The sequence below is a fragment of the Stegostoma tigrinum genome, chromosome 5 (genome assembly GCF_030684315.1).
Source record: "Stegostoma tigrinum isolate sSteTig4 chromosome 5, sSteTig4.hap1, whole genome shotgun sequence".
NCBI lineage: Eukaryota > Metazoa > Chordata > Chondrichthyes > Orectolobiformes > Stegostomatidae > Stegostoma > Stegostoma tigrinum.
In genome coordinates, this window is record NC_081358.1 from 22,292,313 (window position 1) to 22,307,017 (window position 14,705).

General features: G+C 40.9%; 1 protein-coding gene across 1 annotated transcript in view; it reads right to left on the reverse strand.

The window, feature by feature from the left end:
- Positions 1–10,014: 10,014 nt before the first annotated feature.
- stmn2b (stathmin 2b) overlaps positions 10,015–14,705 on the reverse strand; it is a 58,970-nt gene continuing 54,279 nt past the window's right edge. Inside the window, exons 4-5 of the mRNA XM_048530008.2 lie at positions 13,116–13,307; positions 10,015–10,845 (exon numbers count right to left, since the gene is read on the reverse strand). Coding sequence (XP_048385965.1) covers positions 10,786–10,845; positions 13,116–13,307 — 252 coding nt within the window. The 3' untranslated portion in view covers positions 10,015–10,785. The remainder of the gene's footprint in view (positions 10,846–13,115; positions 13,308–14,705) is intronic.

Sequence of the window (14,705 nt, forward strand, 5' to 3'; positions counted from 1 at the left end):
CTTCCAGAAGGCATTTGTTACGGTGCCACATAAAAAAATTGAAGCAGAAGGTTAGATCCCAGGGGATTAAGGGTAGACTATTGGTTTGATTAGAGGATTGGCTGACTGACAGAAAGCAGAGTGTCAAGTTAAATGGGTCCTTCTCTAAATGATGAACCGTAACTAGTAGGATTCTACAAGGTTCAGTTCTTGGACCTCAAGTATTTATAATTTACGTGAATGATCTGCAAGCAGGGACAGAGTGTGACATAGCAAAGTTTGTGGATGGTTAATAAGTGGAAAAGCAGACTGTGATGAGGATATAAAGAGTTTAGAGATGGATATTGATAGGCTTTGAAAATGGATCAGAATCTGGCAGATGGACTTTAATGTGGACAAGTGCAAGGTTGTCCATTTTGGCTGGCAAAATAAAGAGCAAGTTATTTTTTAAATGAGAGTCAGATTCAAAGTGTGTCAGTGCAGAAGGATCTGGGTGCCTTTACACAGGAATCACAGAGTGTGGGTATGTTGGTACAACATATAATAAGGAAAGCATGTGGAATCCTAGCATTTATTGCAAAAGAACTGAATTGTAAAAGTAGACAAATGTTATTACAATTATGTAAGGCATTGGTGAGACCACACCTGGAGTAGTGTGTCCAGTCTTGGTCTCCATACTTGAAGAAGAATGTGGTGGATGTGGTTCAAGTGAGGTTTATCAGATTGATTCCAGGGATGAAAGACTTTTGTACAAGCAGCTGTTGAATAGTTTCGACTTGTAATCACTAGAGTTCTGAAAAAATAAGGTGAATCTGATTGAGGCCTATGAAATGATAAAGGAAATTGAAAAGGTGGATATTGACAGATGTTCCTTCTTGTGGACAGTCTAGAACCAGAGATCATAGAATGAGAATGGGAAGAGGTAGGTTCAAAACTGAGATAAGAAGAAACTAATTCTATTAGAGGGTTGTGAATCTGTGGAACTCACTGGCCCAGAGTGCAGTGAAGGCAGAATCAGTCATCAGATTCAAGAAAGAAATAGATATGTTTCTGATGAAAAGTTGGATAAAAGCCTATGGGGAGCAGGCAGGAAAGTTGAGACCAGGATAAGATCAGCCATGATCATGTTAAATGGCAGAACAAACTTGAAGGGCTGAGTTGCCTCTTCTCACTCTTAATTTCTGTGCTCCTATGTTATCCCTTTGAGTCTTCCTTGTCAACCATGACACTTCAAAACTGAAATAATATGCACAGTCATTTTGTTTGGCCATAACAGTCCTCTTTAAAAAAAACTATGTAAGAATTAAAAGTTCAATGTGTCCGTAGGGAATTGTGTGCAAAATCCAATCCATGGTCATGACACTTCACGTTAACTTTTCTTCACAATCTAAAATTGCTCGCCCAAATAAAGCAGAATATTTTGTCACAAATGTGTACTTACAGAATCAAATAGAAACTATTTACATAGCTCACTGCTGTGGAAAGGCGGTCAACATCACTGAAGATCCATTGCACCCCAGTAATGTGCGTAACTCATTAACCCAGTAACTCTTCTGTTAGGCAGAAGAAACAGAGGCCTGAACACACGCTCAAACAGGTTCAGGAGCAGGTTCTTTCCAGTCATTATCAGACTGTCGACTGGACTCTAGCCTCAAATAATGTAACCTGCAATGTAACCTGTATGCCTTTAAGTCTTTTTGATCTATACATCCTTTGTTTGCTGTGATCTGCCTGCATCGCTTTTCGCTGTTTTTCAGTACACGTGACAATAAAATCACTCAATCAATCACTGAAACTTGACAGCAAAAGTTTTCTGTTATGGAGCTCACTCTTTTTTATTTCAATGGCCACCAGCAAAAATGTTACTTGTTCAGTTTTCTTGTATGGTTCATTCCGGAGAATTTTATTACCTGCCTCTCAGAAAGTTAGCCTCTCAGACATCGCTTGAAATTATGTTCGCTCCTACTTTCAAGTCATTTAACAGTCAAATATCCATGCAGTTAAAAGTGTTAATCCTACTCTCAACTGCAGGAAACTACAGGAAATTAAGCAGAACAGAAATGTTGCATTGACAGTCACTTCCTGACCTTGAAAGGCTGAGTTACAAGATCTGGAGACATTTTCTGTTAAGTGTGTAATTAACCGCTATGTTTGAAAGCAGTCTAGCTTAAGCTACAATTAAGTTCTTAAAGATTGAGTGCATCTTCTGCTTGTGTGGCTTGTATTAAAAATAATCTCCTGGAATTTCCGTCGAGGGTTCTCCAGATCTCTGGCTGTAACTTTAGTGGAGGATCAAGGGCATTTGATGGGAATTGTATCCCTTTATTTAAATGAATACAATTTCCTAGTTTATTTCAAAAGTGTTGTATTTTCATTAACTAAACAAACAAGTTTTGAACTTCTTTATTTTCAAGATATTTGAGCAGGACATGGAAAATTTGGAGTTTGTTTAAAGTGCCTGTGTGTGAAGAGCTGTCAAATTGAATAAGTTATGAGTCATTGAAGGTCTTTGTAAACAGTCCTTGTTGGAAGGGATGGCTTGAGTGGAATCTTGTGTTCTTTGGAAAAAATGGGGGATGGGTATAGAGGCCAACCCTTTGTCCCAGTTCTGAATGGGTCAGAGGTGGGCTGAAAGATGTCAAACTTGAAAGGGTTCAGAAGAGATATACAAGGGTGTTGCTGAGATTGGAGGGTTTCAGCCATAGGGAGAGGCTGAATAGGCTGGGCCCTTTCTCCCTGGATGGTTGAAGGCTGTGGGATGACCTTGTAGAGGGGCATGAATAGGGTGAACAGCCAAGGTCTTTTCCGCAGGGCAGTGGATTCCAAAACTAGAAGGCATAAGTTTAAGGTGAGAGTAGAAAGATTTAAAAGGGACCTGAGATGCAACTTTTTCATGCTGAGGTTGGTGCATCTATCGATTGAGCTACCAGAGGAGGTGGTGCTGGTGGGTACAATTATAACATTTAGAAGGTACATGAATTGGAAGAGTTTATAGGAATATGGGCCAAATGCTGAATCTGTTTAGAATGTCTGGTCAGCATGGACGAGTCGGCCTGAGGGGTCTGTTTCTGTTATCTATAACTCTGACTCTGTTTGGGAGACGTTTACATAACAAGCCTACCTGTACTTGCTGTCCAGTTACTGCAAAGGCACCTGAAATTGAATGCACTGTCTCAACAAGCATGAGAGTTTTAAGTGCTCACAATTGTCAGGAAAGCAATTGCACTTCACAGGATTGCTTGAAGCTAAAGTGGTGAATTTCTTATCCCAGAGGCTCCTTGATTGACTGATGAAGAAGGGGCTCCCATCCTCCTGTAGCTGCCAGATGCAGCCTCCAATAGGAGGCCTGCCCAAATTTGGGACGGTGCAGATGGGGTATGGAAATTTAGTTGTCTTGAGTTGCCAGTATCTGATGTGCAGGCTGCCAATTCCTTCGGCAGCCCATCTCCAGCAAGAGTGAATGGAAGACTTTGATATGAATATCTGATTTTTCAGGAAGCAGAAACAGAAGAACCTAGCGAGCAGATACCTGGCAAATGACAATTAATGCAGAAAAGTATGAAGCAATGCATTTTGATGGAGGAAGAAGATATATATTATCAAATGATAGAACTTAAAAAAATGCAGGTAAAGAAAGTCTTGGGCATAAAACTCCAACAGGTAGTGCAACACAGCCAATTCTTCATTGTAGAAGCAGTGGTGTGCAGGCACAGCTGGCTGGTCCTGCAAAGGACATGCCAATTATGACAGGGCATGAAGATTAATGTCCTGCAGGTGCCAAAGAGGTTGAAAGGGTATGATCTGGATGGGCAGATACAACACTTGAATGTTAAAATGGCAAATGAATGTACACTCCTAAGCCAAAAGTGTTATGGAATAAAATTGGCTCTGTTCTGGGACTAAGAATTTACCTGATAATTGGCATCTTAGGTGATTGTGACTTTTCTGCAGTCAGGGAAAGTCAATGAAAACACAGGGATGAACAACTGGAGCAACTTGAAATTTCCTACTGACCATAGAAATGCTGAAAGATTGATTTAACCTTTAATCAGTATGGGTTACCATGCCATCTATTCCAAGAGCAGAGGAATCAAAGGACGAGGCAGACAGAATATCTGCACACAGAGAGAGGCACGAGGTGAAGGATGACTGTTTAAAGGCTTTACCCAATAGCGAATTTGGGTGGCACGGTGACTTAGTGGTTAGCACTGCAGCCTCACAGCACCAGGGACCCAGGTTTGATTCAAGCCTCAGGCGACTGTCTGTGCGGAGTTTGCACATTCTCCCCTTGTCTGCGTGGGTTTTCTCCGGGTGCTCCGGCTTCCTCCCACAGTCCAAAGATGTGCAGGCTAGGTGGATTTGCTACGCTAAATTGCCCGTAGTGTTCAGGGTTGTGTGGGTTATAGGGGGATGGGTCAGGGTGGGATGCTGCAAGGGTCGGTGTGGACTTGTTAGGCCGAAGGGCCTGTTTCCACACTGTAGAGATTCTATGAAAAGAATCCTCAGGGAGTCCCACATTACCAGAGCAGGGGCTGTGTCTTGGGAGACTTCACTTTAAGAAGAAGTAAGTAAAGAGGAACTGCTTCTACCAGCAATGAAAAGCTAATTTCAAGGCACAGATTTAACTTTCTGCTAATATAAATAATCAGCAAGAGTAGCACTCATCACTACAGACAAAATGGGCATTCAACAGATCTTTAGAGCTCAGTAATGGTACCTAAGAATTCTTGAACCATTTGAGCCTTCCCGTAGAAGGGAATGAGGATTAGATTAGATTAGATTAGATTACAAGCAAAAAAAAGGGCATGTTATTCACTTGAGGCTTTAAAGCAATGTATTGACGAGGCTTAATTCCACATTTTACCACTTTCCTTTATTCTATTTCTTGTGTCTGGATAGTTGCTGGAGGCTAGTCTCAGATGTATTCAGCAGGCAATGACTGAGTGACATGTGGAGCACTGCAAATCTCTTCTGGCACGGGTGGTGTTGCCAATTCAAGTTTTAGATTTGCTTCATTAAGATGAGCAGATTTTACAAAACATGAAACTGCAGATTTTTGTTTTTCCCATTGCTTTAGGCTCACCTGCTTTGTTTATCCTCTTAGGATGAGCATCAATCGATTGTATAGTCTGCGCTTTATGGCCAAGGGCTACATTTATGGGTCATAACCTTGAGCTACTTCCCGCAACACTTAGAAGTTCATGATGTTGCTTGAAGCATGGTTACCAACTAACATTTCACTTTCACTTGATGCTCTCCTTTTGCAGTCATCAATCTCACATTCATAAACTATCTCTCACCTCTATCACTACACCCACCTATTGTTTAGTGTGAATTGACTTGTCATAATTATTTCCAAACATCTCTCAGCTTTATAGACATGCTTTGTTTCTTTCCAGCTAAATGCTTGAGTTCAAAGTGATGCAGCTTCTTGGAATTAGCATGTTGCTTTCCACGTGCTGGATGTTTTTCTTAAGTGGTGATCTGTGCAATATTTATAACCTATACACTGGCTTTGATATTTCTGCTGGCCCTTTTGCAAATATTCCTTTCTTTTCCATTGTATTGCTCTTGTTAGGCCTGGAATGTTTCCCAGTATAAAGAAAAGCCTTATCTTTTCTCCCACTGATACTCTGTATTTGATGGGTGGCCACTTTAGAGCTTCCACACATTGATAGCTCTCTTTGCGAGTAAGTTTCTCCTCTCACAGTAAGTATGCTCTTATAAAATGAACTCTAATGCTTAAGACAATCCTTTTTCATTCATTTGTGGGATGTGGGTGTCACTGATCAGGCCAGTACTATTGCCCAAAGGGCAGTTAAGTTTCAACCACATTGCTGTGTGTCTGGAGTCACGTGTTGACCAGACCAGGTATGGATGGCAGTTTCCTTCTCTTAAAGGGCATTAGTGAAGCAGATAGGTTTTTCTTGGCAGTCAACAATGGTTTCATGGTCATCATTAGACATGTATTGAGTTCAAATTCTACCACCTGCCATGGCAGGATTCAAACCAGGACATTGCCAGCGTCCCTGGATTAATAATCTGGCAATAATACCAATAGGCCATCACTCTCTTTGATGAGATAACATCCAATCTCTCAGGTTTCAGCTAGGTGTCTGTGCTCTCACATAATGTTTAATATTCTCCTTCTCCCAATGACCTCTGATGTTGAACAATTACGACTCATAAGTAATGTTAATAGAGGGTTAAAAATGCATCTTCAAGATTTCTCCAAACTGGCTATTCTGTTCCTCAGAGAGACCTAGTGTGCCAACAGCTTGTAACACTCCTCAGTATTGATAACAGAGTTGCATCTCCTACTTGTGCAGGCATTTTATTCAATTCCCTACCTACTTAATAGGTATGCCACTGAGACTGGTAGAAATTCCAAATCAGTCTTCTATCATTTATATATCATCACATGCATATTTTCATTTCAACAGCACGAAAGGCTGGAAATTTCACAAACATTCTGATTTACCCAGTAGTTCAAAGCCATAGACTGTTGTCCTAATGCTTCCTTGTCGCTTCTTACAGTCGCTGTCTCTCTTACAGATACAGTTTCAGCTGGACATGTTTCATGGAAATGTATATCAATGGTTATTGTTTTGAAAGTGAAGCCTGTTACAGTTGAGGTTCTGTGACTATGGTACATCACAGATTTCCTTGAAAGCATGTGCTCACTTGTAAGAGCTTGGACTGCACTTCTTTACGCAAAAGGCAGTCAAGGTCTGGAACTGGCTTCAACTAATTGATGCTGGATCAGTTGTTAATTTTAAATCTGAGATAGACACATTTTTGTTAAGCAGAGCTATTAAGGGATATGGGTCATAGGCTGGTATACTGAGTTAAACACCGATCAGTCATGATCTTATCAAATGGGAAAACAGGGGAGGCACAGTGGCTCAGCGGTTAGCACTGCTGCCTCACAGCACCAGGGACCCAGGTTTGATTCCAGCCTTGGGCAACTCTGTGTGGAGTTTGTACATGTTCCTCTGGGTGCTCTGCTTTCCCCCCACAGTCCAAAAATGTGCTGGTTTCTTGAACTGGCCATGCTAAACTGCACATAGTGTCAAGGGATTTGCAGGTTACATGGTTTAGCCATAGGAAATGTAGAGGTACAGGGTAGGACTGTGAATTGGTGTGGTCTTGTTAGGCCAAATGGCCTGTGTCTGACTGTATAGATGTTATTAAACAGGCTTGAGGGGCTGAATGGCCTACTCCTGTTCCTATATTCTATGCAATAGTGGTGCTGTCCCTGGAATTTGAACAGATTGTCCAATCTAGGAGGTCCATGTAAACGGGAAGCCTGCTTATTTTTTGTGAATAGAGTGAATTGAATTTTAGCAGCTGATTTACTAATTAAATAATCTTTTCTTTCATCCTGTATCAAAAACTCTGGAAGAATTGACTCTTCCCAGTGTACCCTTTCACAAACGTTGGTTGTTCTTTGGCACCCAGGGAGTAAATGTTTGAATTTTGGCAGCTTTTCAATCACAGTGACCATCACTGTGTGGCCTATCCAAACATTTCCTCACCAACAACAGTCTTGTGTAAAAGTAAAGTGTGTAAACCATGATGAATTTTCTCTCCGGTTCTCTGCAAAACCTGAGGGTTATTGCATTTTCACCCCTCTCAGCTTACAGTTTTTCATCTTTTAGCCTCTGCACTTAGTGATTTCTCAACGTTTGTGAATTCAACTTCCCTTTCAACTTGTGTTTTCTCTTCACTGCCCTCTTATCCTTCAGGGAAACACTCCAGGTAAACACTCCAGCCCATATTCATCACCATCCCCTTTGGTCTTTCCATCTGTCACGTCCTCACTTCTTCCATTGTGTCAGTCACAGGTGATGTTACCTCTGATCATTTTCTGGGCCACTGTTCAAAAATGTAAGAACATAACAGCTAGGAGCAGCAGTAGGTAATTTAGCCCCTTCAGCCTACTCCATCATTTGATATGATCGTGACTGATGTGATTTTGGCCTCAATTCCACTTTACTGCCCACTAACCCTTAACACATTGCTAATTAAAAATATGTCTCTCTCCTCCTTACACTTGCTCAATGTTCCAGCATCCATTGCACTCGAGGGCAGTGAATTCCACAGATTCATGACTTTTTGAGAGAAGTAATTTCTCCTCAGTTCTGTTTGAAATCTTCCACCCCTTATCCTAAAACTGTTGCTCGTTCCAGATTGCCCCACACAAGGAAGCATCTTTTCTACATCTACTTTGTCAATCCCCTTTAGTATCTTATATCTCTCAATTAGATCTCCTCTCATCCTTCTAAACTCCACACAGTGTAGGCCTAAACTGCTCAATCTCTCCTCCTAAGACAAACCCCTCATCTCTGGAATCAGAGTGTAGCAGCTTCCATGTTCCAGGCTAATTTCTCTGCCAGTACACCACAGGATCAGAGTTTTGTGTCTCACTGCCGTTGAATTTGGAGGCAGAGGTATGGCTGGAGTAGCTGTAAAATTCCCCAGCTGGTCTTACACCAGTCTCATATCTGTCCCCTTCTCTCTGTAATTTTATGTTGGGATAGTGGACGCTTAGGCCAGTCATCCTGCCATTTCCCACTTAATGCCCTTACATAACTGGTTATTGACTGACAGGCTATACACCATCCATCCTCCATTTTCAGGCAAGCAGCAGGGTTTCAGGGCTAGCAGGTAAGCTTGTGAAGTGACCCTACTCAGACCTTAGTCTGGAAAGTGGTAGGTTGGAGCCTCCACAAATGATCTGCTTTCAACATTGAGTAAAGATCTGATCCCTTTGGATGCTCCTGCATCTCATGGTCTCTGCAGCATCCACCAACCACTGAGCCTCACCCTATTCCTCTGCCCTGAGACCCCACTTACCTGGCCATGCACTCTGAGAATGCTTGAAGTCCCACTCCTGGCCACTGCTGCTTCTGTTGCTGCTGGATGTAGAGATCTGCTGGTCAATCAGATTGGCTGATACCCTTCTGAGGGCAAGGGATGGGACAGCCAACTCCAGCCCAATTAACACAACTTGGAGCATTAAATGATTGCAGGAAAGTGCCTGCCACTGACTCTTCAGGTTGAGGAAGGCAAATGCTACCATTCTAAAACTCCTGGCCCTAGACAACATTCAGCCTTGGGCTGGTAAATGGCAAGTAACATTTGTGCACCGTGCAATTGCCAGACAAAGACCATCTGCAACATGAGATAATCTAACCATCTCCTCTTGATATACAACGTCATTATAAACACCAAATCTCCAATTGTCAATATCCTGGAGTTACCATTGACCAGAAAATTAACTAGACCAGACATATAAATACAATGGCTATATAAATGGGTCAAAGACAAGGGATTCTGCAGTCAATAACTCACCTCCTGACTGTCTGTAGTCTGCCTGCCATCTACAAGACACAAGCCAGGAGTGGATGGAATACTTCCCATTTTCCTGAATGAGTGCAGCTCTAACAACATTCAAGAAGCTTGTCACCAAGCTTGATATCACCTTCCAAATCCTCGACTAGCTTGATGGAAAAGGGTGGCAGACCATAGGCTATATTCTAAGTAAGCAAGTATATGCTAAGTCACACGTTTTCTTTGTCTGCACTATCACTGTATCAATTTCTGGGAACGCCTTTTCTAAAAACATTACCCCACTTAGACTGCAACGGTTGAAGGACACTCACTAGCACCTTGTCAACGCTGATTAGGAATGGTAGCAAAGTCACTCACATCTCACAAAATAAATGAAAAACATCAGTAACCTCGGTACCTCTGAGTACGGCAGCTCATTGACGCTTTCTGTAGACAGCTATTATTGATCTTCAAGCGATGTGGAATAAAGGCAGACAAATTAAGGCCAAGTAAAGATCAGCCATGCTCTGGGTGAATGGTAGAGCAGCTATAGGGCTGTATGTCCTTGGACTACATTCAGCTGAACCATCAGGGAGTGTTTTGCTGATGCATTGGAGAAGAAAACTGTCTCCAGATGAAATACCTGTCATTGAAAACAGCCATGTCCAGAGGAGAATAAGGCAATGAATAGACTGTACATTTTACAGTTCACAGAACTCCATTCTTTATTATCACAGCTTGCTCACAATGACATACATGAAAATACCACTAATGAAGATTAGAATAAACAGGCAGCAACCTTCTTCGGTAATAACTTTAACAGCTGGAACTAATTGTCAGGTTGTGGGTGCTCTCAGTGACCTTACTTGGCACAACCCCACCCCCCTCCCCCACCCCCCCAAAAGACCAGTACAACGCCCTGCTCACAGATCAATGGGATTTGAACAGAGTAAAAAAATACCATGTTGCTTGAGAGTGAAGGGTCAAGGCCAGCGTGTGTTGTGGAATACAGAACATGGAAGTTCTGGGTAGACGTGTATGCAGGAATCACTAGCACCATTGACTATCTGACCTTGATATTCCTTAGGTTCTCCCTTTATACTGATGAGTACAGAGCTTCTAAAGAACAGATTCAGCAATGTTAAATCAGTGAAAGAAGACAACATAAAAGAACATGTTGCAGGACGTAGTAAGATATGAAACAGCTTGTATATTGAATGATTGTTAACAAAAAGTTGGTACTTATAAAACAAGACCCAAGTTGTGTTTCCACATCAAGCAAATCATTTTGCAAATTGATTGGTTCACTTTCCTTTGTGTGTTTTTTGAACTAAAAGTTGGATTATATTAATTGACTTATTGATTTTATTTTAAACCATGTCTTATGACACCCATACTAATGTATCACTATCCAGAATATACGGGCGGAAGGCTTTGTTCAGGATGGCGAAATGCATTAGACATTATCTCTCAGCCGGAGATTCCCTCCCGAAGTTCCTTGTTCCTACGGACTTCTGTGGCATGTCTCTCCTGCAAAGATAAAACAAAGATAATAAGATATTTACAAAATCTGATGCTGCAATGGTCTCATGGAAGTTGGCTGTGTGACCAATAGTATGTGATTATGGTGTGATCTAATCATTGCTTGTTGGAAAGTCCAGGGTACCAGACAATTCATCATTCTCTGCTGACCTCATCATAAGAGGCAAACTGTGTTTCACGTCTAAGTAGACTCTGAGAAAAACAAAGCAAAGTAGATGTCAAACAAAACTAACCTGAAACAAAGAATGATGAATAGTCACCTCAATGGAAAATTCAAAACATTCAGTAATATTCAAGTTCGACCACTGTATGATCAGTAGCACTGCTAATATTGCCAATTTATATATCTATTAAATATTCAAAAGATAGGTGGGTCACAATGTTCTACTTCGAAATGCATTGAGAACTCTAATTTGGACCATCTCCCTTAGAAATTTCACAGTGAAAATGGTTCCAGATAACCACAATACCCAAAAACACCTGTAGATGGCACAGTCAGAGAGGTTTTGAGACGTTTGGTTAGTATCGTATGACGCTTCGTCACAGAATGAAGGTAGTAGTGATTTTTGCAAATAGCGTAAAATGTACCACCCATGATATCTACATTTACATTTCTGCTATTGTCTGTTGAGGCAGGAGCTGATCTGATATAGCTCATTTTAGACTATTCCTCAAAATACATATCACCTCTAAGGAAAAACATCTTTTTTGGAAATAGAAGTGGTGATGTGGTCAATTTGCAACTGATGGATGAACCGTTTTTAATCTGAAAATGGAGCGAGGGTCATATCTTGGCCAGCCCATTAATGCTGAGATCTGCCTGATGCAACTTCTTGCAGCCTGTCCAGCTCAGATAGAAAGGATGCTGCACAAATGAGGTGCCTGTATTGGTTCAAACACAAAGAATGTCAGAGAAACTTCAGCAGGTCTGGCAGTATCTGTGGACGGAGAAACACAGTTAACTTTTTGAGTTTGGTATGAATTTTTTAGAACTGATCTAGGCTACTTATAGTTATGAAAGTGTGAAACATCTATAGTGTCTACTCTACACATCCACATCTAGCATAAGGCTGTAGCGTAACCTCAACAGCTGTCCTTTGAGGTTTGCTCTGAAAACAGCCTAAAGCTTCATAGGGTGACTGGTCCACCACCTTCTTTACCCAGTCTCCATAACATGGTAGTCACTGAAATCACCACCCTGCCTGCCATTTTAAAAAAAACGTCAATGGGAAATTTAATGTGTTAACAAGCCAACTGGCTTGAATATTATGCTGCCCGTGTCATAATGCCATTAGCATGTGCATTGGAGCAAAAGTGAGGAGGATGTTTTTTAAACAACTTTATTGAAAAGGTGCGAAGGAAATTTGGGATGACCTGTGTGCATTGGGACACATAACCCGCCAAAAGTATTACCCAGCCTTTGTATCTCCATGCCTGGCCTCCAAACACCCTTCTTTTCCAAATTCCCCTGTACCAATTAACTCTTCTTATTTGATGTCCTTTTTTTAAAAAACATTCATTGCTATGCCATCTTGTAATGGCAGGGGAAAGGAATACACCCTTTCCTCGTCCCACCTGTTCACCAACTAAAACTCAACCCTCACTTATTTACAGCTCTGTGTGCCCCCAGACACCCTTTCTTCTGCTCTGGCACTGATAGACAAATTTTCTGCTCCATGGCCCTGAAGAGTTGTTTCCAAAATGAGACATCACCCTCTTGTCCCATCTTCAGTGTTTTGACAAAACCTCCCACCTCATCCACAGCTTTGACCACTCTCTTTACCACTTTCAGCTCTTTCCCAGCACTTTTCTGTAAAGTGACTGTTATGTGGAAGGTACTATATTGTGGAAATTGCTGAATAAATTTGAAGGTGGATCATCTCTTGAGACCTCATGAAAGAACGACGAACCTCTTGAAATTTATAAGCACATGCTATTGGCGATAACAACATTGGAAGGATTATGTTGCTGTTCTAAGATTTTAATGGTTTTTAAAATTGTTGTGAAGAGTTTATCTTTAAATATGAGCTATGTTTTGACCAGATGGATAGTTTTCAACTGCACTTGCTGGGTGATAATATGGGAGTGGATTGACTACCCATTATACAGCTCATCATAATGGGATGAAAATCACATTGGTTTGACAACAGACAGTTGACATACTCTGCTATACTTACACAGTGAAGATGAATATAACCCCTGAATGTTTGAAAGTCTAGATATTGCTGGCAATAAGGAAATCTCTGCTCAATATTTACCCTCTCGCGGAGACGTTCCATAAGAGCAGCTAAATGAGCCTCACGGTTTTCCTTGTTCAGTTCCATCTTTATGATCAGTTTCTCTTCTGCAGTTTTGCTGAAATTATTATTCTCTTCCATGGCCTTTTGCAAGACCTCTCGCTCATGCTCTCTCTTCTCTGCAAGCTGCTTAAGTACCTGGGCCTCCTGAGACTGCAAACAACAGAATATATACAAAACTATAACAGTTTTGTTTGACTGTGCGTTTACGAGTGCATGTCATTAAAGCAATCCTGCGAAGAGCTACAAGATAAACAAGATTTAATTCTACTTTCCTATTAAAATGATCAGTTCAAAATCAATGGGTGATTTACTGGATTTATTCAGTTTTCTGATCATATAGCTTGATTTTGAAGAAATATCAACATATCGATTAGAAGGCATTCATGTCATAAACTGCAGTTATTAGCAGTTAATGTAAGACACTGGTATAGAGGTGAAGCCACATTCATTAGCAGACATGCAAAAAAGCAAAAGGAGTCTGATTAGGAGAACTGTCCTCTTAAATATACGAGCAATCAGAAATGTATAATTCAGTAAATCCGTCTCCAAATAAACTGATTCAAATTCATCCATAATTACATGCATCTTACAATAAGGTGCTGGTGAAAATTCTTTTTGTTGGCTTATGACGAATTAAAAATAAACAAGCTTGTTTATCCCTTGTTTGGCAGTAACCACAACTGCGCTCTTTGTGAGAATAGAGAAAAGTAAAGCAAGTGACTAGATTTGCAAAAGCCAATTATATTGAATTTTTTTTTAAAGAAAGCACCTTGCTTCGAGCCTGGATAATTGGAGAACTGGTAAACAGAGCAATAATATGAGGCATTTAAAACAGCATTTGGCATTGTGAAAATCAAGAATATTTGAATAGAGAGTGACAAAGAATACTGTGAAGGGCCTGATAATTAAGAAGAGCATCACAAAATAAATGGAAGGATGGATCAATGTACAGTATATAGGAAACTGTAGAACAGGAATTCTATAAAAGGAGAGAAAACATAGAGAAGTTCTTCTCAGCAGAACATTAATAATATAAAGAGATAATTGAGTAAAGGTAGAACTGATAAAGACAAAGGAGGCTGAGGGCTGACCTTATGGAAATTTATAAAATCATGACGGGCAGGGATAGGGTGAATAGGCAAGGTCATTTTCCTAGGGTGGGGAAGTCCAAAATGAGAAGGCATTAGTTTAAGGTGAGAGGGGAAAGATTTAAAAAGGACTTGGGGGGTTACATTCTCATGCAGAGGGCAATGAATAAATGGAAATGATCTGCCAGAGAAAGTGAAGCGTTGGATAGAATAATAACACTTAAAAGGCATCTGGATCGATATATAAATAAGAAGGGTTTAGAAGGATATGGGCAAATGGGACTGGGTGTCTGGTCAGCATGGATGAGTTGGACCGAAGGGTCTGTTTGCCAGGCTGTACGACTATGATTGAACAAGTGGGCAGTTTGTAATGAAGCATGAGAGAGTAGTGAAAGTACTAAATAAAACTGGAGGCGAATTTCCTCAGAATCTCCAGTTGAGTCATGGAAACACCAGGAAA